Genomic DNA, 7949 nt, shown 5'->3' on the forward strand with positions numbered 1-7949 from the left:
TTTGTAAATTTTACATAATGGCAAATTCTGATTTGTGCATTGCTGTGTAGTAGAGAAAATTAATAATGTTTCATATCCTCAAATGAGCCCTCTGATCTTACAATATCTTTTTCATTAACACCAAATGCTTCTTACACATTCATTAATTGATTTGACACTTCTTTGTGTTTACAAGATTCAAAAAAACTATCAAACTTTTTTATCAAAAGATGCAAAAATTTATCATGTATATGAATTAGTAACAAAAAATCAGGACAATCAAGTTAAATACGAAAATTTTTGTCGCAGATAGCGTTGAGAGGATTTTGATTAATCAGCAATTTAATGATTTCATTAAATAAATAGTTGCATTTGTTTTTTTTTTACTTATCTGTCCATCTGATATCAATCGTTTTTTACTCTTTAATTCAATCAAATCAATATTTTTACCGTCATTATATTTCTGATACCAGATGCTACTTCTTCAAAAAAAAATTGTTGACAGCCTTCTATGCTTAAACTGCTCTGAATCTTTTTGCAGCAACTTTTTGTGTGCGGTTTGATTTTTTGGAGGTTGGTTTTTCGTCTTGCCAGTTTGACTTTTTGACGTCGGAATTTGGATCAACTGGTCATCCCCTCATAGAACCATTGCAAATTGAAGTGCAAATATGAAATCTCTAAATTGTTCTAACTTTTGTTGAACTGTGGGTTTTTTTCAAGCCAGCTGAAAAATTTTGGAGATGATTTTTCACTTCAAACATCAAATTGACATGTTAAATAATGTTTGTGTTTGTATAGGTAGTAGTTGCAATTAGTTAAACCCAGTTATGAGTTTCATTTAAGGAAGCAAAGGTTATACCTTTTTTGATTTTTGCTCCTAGTAGAGTAGAAAAATATGTTGACTGATTGTATATTTAATTTTCTCAGAAAAAAATGGGAATAGTCCTGATGAGGTGCAAAAGAGCTAAAACTAATACTGTGAAAAGCAACTAAAGGAATTACGAATATGTAAAAGATATGAACAAATAGTGTTGTCATATGAGATCATGGCCATCATTTTGTGTCTTGAACCCCCCCCCCCCCCCCCCGCCCACCGCTGCGTGTGTAAAACGATCTTTCTACAATCTTTGGTTGCCATAATAGGAGTCAACCGCAACGGGTGGGGGGGTAATGTTGGGTAAAGTTGGAACAAACATCTATTAATTGGTGTAAGGTATGCTTTCTTACCACTCGTTTCTTTTTCATGAGCAGAAGTAGAAATATGGTGAAGTTCTGAACCGCAGCCACTGTCCCCAAAACAGCCTTGACTGCCATTATTATGGTGTCACCAATGGTCAACTCTCTCCCAGATATCATCTCAGTTCCATTTCCAGAATTGTTTGAGGTCATATTTGAGAGTACAGCTTCGATTGCTGACATCGTTACAAGTTACACGTCTGACTGTTACTAGGCTAAAAGGTCATTCATTCCCGCGATATGAGAAAATTCTGAAGTACCTCGTACTAATAAATTATAATAATCAATTGTTCTCAAGTATGTATAAACAAACAGCATTGTTCTATGAGGTTTACATATACATACTCAAAAGGCAAAAAAGCCTAGTCATGTGATGCCTTTGGGAAGCAGTTCAAGTTTGTTAGCAAATAGGGGCGGGGGTAGGGGGTTGATATTGGTTTGTTTTTAAGGTGTAAAAAAGACTGAATGAAAGCAAGTAGAAACGTTTTTAACTAGTTTGTTTTTTCTGATGAGTTAGATAATGTGACAGCTTACGAATGCTGCCAGACAACGCAAACCAATTAAGATTTTATATGAAACCAGAAAAAAATTAACCAAATCCGAGCTGTAAAGTTGAATGATTTGTTTTGTAATAGAGCGCTGCAATTTTAATTGCAGTTATAGCCTAATTTATTGACTGGAAAAGGGGGTTTTTATGGAGTGTCATTTTTAAAGCGTCATTAATATTGTCTTACAATTAACATGAAGCAGAAAGTGCCACAGGTCAAAAAAATATTTTTGATTTGGTTGATTTAGAGATTTTCGTACTATTTGTTTTGATTTTAGTGTTTGATATGAATTTTGTTTTAATTGGAACACATTTTATACAGTTTTTACAACTTTGAAGCTTTTTATCAGTCGTTGACAGATTTTTGTTTTTTTTCTGTCTAGAATTCAATAGCACGCTTGGTTCTTGGGGACTTTTTGGTTCAATTGATGCATTTTTGAGAGTTCCATCTATAAAAATTAAAATCTCCGGAGATATAATCAACCGATTTTGCCAAAATTCCTCGGCAGCTACAGTGTCTTCGGGTGTGCTTTTGACGCTTTGATTATGACTAAATCGGGGATTTCAACTTGGGTGTGTTAATTGGGCAGGAAAACAAATATTACCATGGATCCGGTGTTTTCTTTTATTTTTTTAAATTGCTCTTGAGCGTAGTTCATAGCAATTCTTGTAAACGTGTGTGTCTTTTTTATGCAAAATTTTCGCTTGACAATTTTGACTTTTCGAGTGACTTTTGCGCCCTTAACTTTTTGCATTTCGCGTGATCTAAAATTCCCTCTCAATCACAATTTCAAGCAGCTGAACTCAATTGGCGGCAATTTAATACTAAAAGTCAAATGAAAAGTGCGCCGAAACTGGTGTCATTTTTTACTTTAAATCTTAATAGTGGTATATGTTAACCTCTAATGTGGTTATTTGAAGCCCACTATAGAACCTCTTAGTCCTATTTAGGCTCCCCCCAACTGAAGCAGGCTGCAATTGATTAGAGCTCCCACTAGTCGTTCAAGAGCAATTCTTCCGACGTTTAGTCGGTTATGTTTTCTATTTTGCAATTTTGTAAGACGGCAAGAACTAGATTATTTGCGGAGCAAAGCAAATGAGTGTTAGCAAAATGAACAATAAATTCTCTCATCACATGAGGCTTGGACGACTGCTTTTGTTTTTGCGGGTTTAAGTATTTTTGTTTCTAGGGTTCGAAAAACTTGACTGGGTTTGGCTATTTTGATTTATATCTTTCGTTAGTCTGGTAATATCCGCGCTTTATAATACTTTTTGTTGATTTTTTACCAAGTTATTGTGATGGCTCAATTGAGAGCGCAAAAATTTTTTTGAGTTTTTCTTTTGATCTGTTCTGAATCCACCAAAACGGTGATTATTCTGAGCATCCAGAAACGGAAAGTGGGTAAAAAGAATGGTTCATTCGTTATTTTTTATTCCTATTTCTGAGTCGAATGAGTGAACAAACATTTGCTTCCTCGGTGGTGCTTTTTGTTCTTGCCAACTGTATATTTGAAGTGAAGTCCGTAAACTGTACCTAAATCAATTTATGGGATAGTAGCCTTTTATATTTTGACTTTTTGACATTTTTTTATTTCCGTAAACTTAATTACTCATTTTATTTTTTGATGAACATTTCACAGTTTTAAGCACTTTATTTTTTTGTTGCAGAGTTGATATTTTCCCGTTTTTTATTAGTTTTCTCCATTCTGTATCCAACTCTGTAATTTTCCAGTTTCTTTATGCATTGGTTCATTGCCTTTAATTCCTTATTTTTGGTTTCTAATAAACAGATTTGTTCTGAAATTTTGGGTCTCGAATGCCAACATTAACCTGCAAACTTTTGTCCTTGTTCAAAGACATCTAAATAATTCTCTCTAATATGTGAGAAAAATCTTCATCTCATATCACCTCCCAAAATTTACCTTATAAATTTTTGAGCTGAGGAATTGAGCATTACTCCAGTTTTTAATGTAATTTAGTTCGAAGCCTTTCAAAGGTTTCAAAGTTTTATAGTATTTAGAGTTCTTCTAAGAGAAACTTATTTAATAATGTTTATAAACACACTAGCTCTTTTAATTCAGAATTCCGATATTGAAAAATTATTTTAGAATGTTTTTGTTCAAAAAGTCAATACTTTTCTTCTGTATGTTTTTTTGTATGACCAAGTTATTTTGTTAGAAGAATTTCAATTTGTTCTCTCCAATTAGATGCGGAACTACTGATACCTGAGCAGCTCTAAAAAAAGACATGCGTATACCATGAATTTTCACCTTTTTGAAGGCCTCAAGATGTGATCCCTCTGTGAGAATATTTTTTCCCATTGTGTAAATGTTTTTGAAAGTTCTCAAATTTAATAATGCCGTGCTCTTGAGTTTTTAAACTGTCTGTTTTTTTCTGAAAACAAAACATTGTTGTATTTTAATAAAGTTATTGAAAGAAGCCATCAATGCAGCTTGAATTTGTCACTTTGTAATTCTTTTATTGTTCAGATTAAACCGAAGTTTTTCTGGTGAGCCACAAAGTTTTTGTAAGGTTGCAAACATAAGTTTTTCTTGTTTTCACTGTTGCCTGATCAAACGGCCGAGAGTGATTTGATGTCGCAGGACTAGAAAAATTTTTGCCTGGTTTTGGGGACACTCGGTTCCTTCAGTTTGTCAACAGGAAGCGATCATTTTGTTATAAGATTATTTGGATCTATTCTGTTCCCCCCAGTGTTTTTTATTACCCCCAATTACAAGTTATATGTTGTTATATAGCACGTTACTATGTAAGAAAGTAGCACGTGCGCCTGGGTGCATAAAATCATAAAAGATTTATGTTCACTAAGCTGGGGGGGGGGGGGGGCAAAACAGATCCGATTATTTGTTTTTCATATTAGCGGTCTTTTGAATCTGACAGTAGATTTGTGATCTACAACATAAACAAGAAGATTCAACGCTATCTCTGCAGGTTGTATATCTGCTGCTTTGAGTGTTCAAATGAGCAACATTTGCCATTTAGATTAATTGTTTGTTTTACTATTTTAGCTATTTATTTTTAGTAGTTCAATTGTTGACGCACTCTGATTTGTTCAGAATTAAGAGACAAGTTTTTTGTTTTGGTCATGCCGCATGGGGTTTTTGCCATTCCTTTATTTTTAGGGCTGGGAAACGTATTATTAATCAAACAAAAATCTGGAATTAATGCAGAATGTGGAAAACTTGATTTTTATGGTCTATATAATACAAGGCTTCAAATTTACCTTTGAACCTCGAATTTTTTGCCTTCACAACAGCTGTCGTACAAGGCATAATACAAAAAGCAGAGAAATGTAGCAGAACTGCCCGGCGACTTTTTCTATTCGTTTGTGGAAATTATTTTGACTTTTCCTAATCTTTTTGTGTCTTTGAAGAAAATTCAAATCAGTCAGTACTGGGCACGAAAAGTGTTGGCTAGTTTTCTTCGAACATTTTAGAGAAATTGTTTTTCCTTTTGCAGCAACTCGTGCGTCATTTTCTATTCTTTAACTAATATTTCAAAGTAATGGATTTCGTTTTCTGACAATTGAGTGATATCAAGTATGATCTATTTGTGAGAGGATAAAATGTGCAATTTGGGAAATTTTCGTGGTCTCGTGGTCACAGCATATAAAAAAAGCATACTTGAATCAGTCAGATTGTTAAAAAATACTCATTTGCAGAGTTGATTTTGCGATGAAAATATAAGGCCTTGTGTATATTGTTTTTGCATTCTGTTTTAATGATCCAAGAAATTTTAATAAAATAGTTTGATCACAGAGTTACATCAATAATAATTGTTCTAGTCTATCGGTGAAGATTTTCGCAACCAACTGAAGCTCCCTGTCACACTAAGTCCATTTAAAAAAATGTGAAACTGAAACAACAGAAATTATTGGTTTTTGTCCTATTCAAATTTTGGATCTATTCTGTCCCCCCCCCAGCTTAGTGAGCATAAATCTTTTATGACCCCCAGGCGCATGTGCTATTTTCTTACAAAGTAACGTGCTATATAACAACCTATAATTGGGGGTCATAAAAACACTGGGGGTGGGGGGGGGGGCGAAACAGAATAGATCCCAAATTTTTGTTGGCTGGGCGTAATTTGAGCGTTCATCGGTTATCAATTTTCTTTGAAGTGATAAAATGCTTTGGTTTACCAGTTTTGGGTATAATGACTGGCAGTTTTGTGAGATTAAGATACTTCAGGTATGTTCTGCTAGTGACCTTATTGACTTGTAATTACTATTGGGGTATATTTTATTTTTTGGTTGACTTCACGAATTTATAAATAATATGAGCAGCTCTTACCTCTTTGATGTCTTTCTTTCTGCTGAAGTGAAACTTCAAACTTGGCAATTGACTTTTTGACCTCTGTTGCAATTATGGAGTCATGAAGGTCATTTGACATTTTGCTACATTCTTTGTGTAAAAATAAAGGGAAGCTAGCGAAAAACATCCAAATGAATAATTGACATTTTTTGGTTACTCAAGAAAGAGCACAAAAGTTGAAAAATTTAACAAAACTGTAGCGGAAAAATCTTTTATTTGAATGAACATCAATTCTTTTCAATCTTTTTTCCTGTTTCAAGCAGTGAAAATGGGCTTTTTTCACACATATTTCAACCAATCAAAATGCTGATAAATAAAGGCTTGTTATAATTACAATTTGGGGGTTTATTTTGAAAAATATACTGCCTTTTGCCTTTAATATCGAAATGACGTCAGTTCTTATTGAAAGAAGTAGCAATTTGTGTATTTATTTATTCAAATAGGAATTGCAGTTTTAAGTCTATAATTGCTCTTTTTAACCACTTTGCTTAATTTAAATGCACCATTTTGACTTTTTGTGTAGCTTTAGTCTCCCTGGCATACCCTGGGAACGGAAAAAGATTAAAAAAATTGAACGTCACAGTTTTTTCTGGGAAATTATTTATCATAATATGAAGGAGAACGGTATAAATACTATGAAAAGTGGGGAAGTAATCTTCTTTATAGAATAAATTATGCATTGAGAATGGATATGTACCGCCTCTGTTAAGATACACTTGAACAGGGCGGGAAGTTCTTAGGGGACTGTTTAGAAATAAGCCCACTTTTCATTTGATGTTTAAATTTGATTCCTCGCAGCAATTTTCAATTTGATCTCGAGTTTTTAATGAATTCTTCCAAAAGTCTGCAAACTCTATTCCGGTGTCAGCATACACTTGAGTTGATTGTACGCAAGTTTTGATAGCTTTTAAAATGTTTGCTGGGTTAGATATTTGTTTGTATTTTTGTCATTTTTAGGCTATACCCTCCTTTTTTAACATAACATTAACATTTCTTGTGATTTGGTTTCACTTTTATGCGGATAATTTTGAGGTATTAATTCAGCTCCTGAATTATATGACTGAAATCTTAAAAGAATTTCAAAGGCCTTGAAAGTTTTTATATTGTAAAAGTACACTTCAATTTTATGATAAAAAATGCTTTCGACTGTTATATTTATAATTAGAATCAACGTTAACTTTTATCGGTTATATATCTGACCTCTATTACGAAGATTTTTGCAAGATATTTAACTCATATCTTGCATAAAGCTTGGCATTAGAGGTTAGTTATATAACTGAAAAATTAACCTTCAGTTTAATTAAGGCTGTACAGTCCAAGGAAATGTTATTGAAATGATCTAGAACGAATAGAAGTAAATTTTTACAATACGGAATTTTTAGGTCAGAAATCTGAACATTCAAATGCGCCTTAAAGCGGTTTATGGGAGACGGTAGGAAAGAGTAAAGTTGTTGCAACCATTTTTATAGCTCTCTAAATGCTGCTAGACATCATATCCTAAATTTCATTGCGATTGAAGCCGGGAGGATTAGAAGGATACGCCCATTTATTGATCGGGATTTTTCCAAATGGCGTGAAGTGAGGCGAGAAGGACTTCCCACTTCAGACCGGCAAGGTCCCGTCCCTGTTTATCGAAAATTTGCAAGCAACTGTTAATAGCATGCGATTGTTGTGCTGCGCACAGAAAGCCTGATAATCTTTTGTGCACATTGACGGTCAGAATATTATAAGTTCAACGCCATATCTCAGATGACAAGAATGTAGCCGAAAATTTAAATAATATTTTCTAGGTTTTATTCCGATTCAATTTTAAGACAGAACTGAGAACTCGCGAGATGCAAGCTCAATATCGCGTTCAA

The 7949-nt window shown here is 33.7% G+C and overlaps 1 protein-coding gene across 1 annotated transcript in view; it reads right to left on the reverse strand.

The window, feature by feature from the left end:
• Positions 1 to 6341, reverse strand: part of LOC142348204 (uncharacterized) — a 41109-nt gene extending 34768 nt beyond the window's left edge. The window contains exons 1-2 of the mRNA XM_075399466.1: positions 6070 to 6341; positions 1207 to 1430 (exon numbers count right to left, since the gene is read on the reverse strand). Of these exons, the coding sequence (XP_075255581.1) occupies positions 1207 to 1398 (192 nt within the window). The 5' untranslated portion in view covers positions 1399 to 1430; positions 6070 to 6341. The remainder of the gene's footprint in view (positions 1 to 1206; positions 1431 to 6069) is intronic.
• Positions 6342 to 7949: the final 1608 nt, after the last annotated feature.

The sequence above is a fragment of the Convolutriloba macropyga genome, chromosome 10 (assembly GCF_964194025.1).
Source record: "Convolutriloba macropyga chromosome 10, txConMacr16.3, whole genome shotgun sequence".
In the NCBI taxonomy this organism is placed as follows: Eukaryota; Metazoa; Xenacoelomorpha; order Acoela; family Convolutidae; genus Convolutriloba; species Convolutriloba macropyga.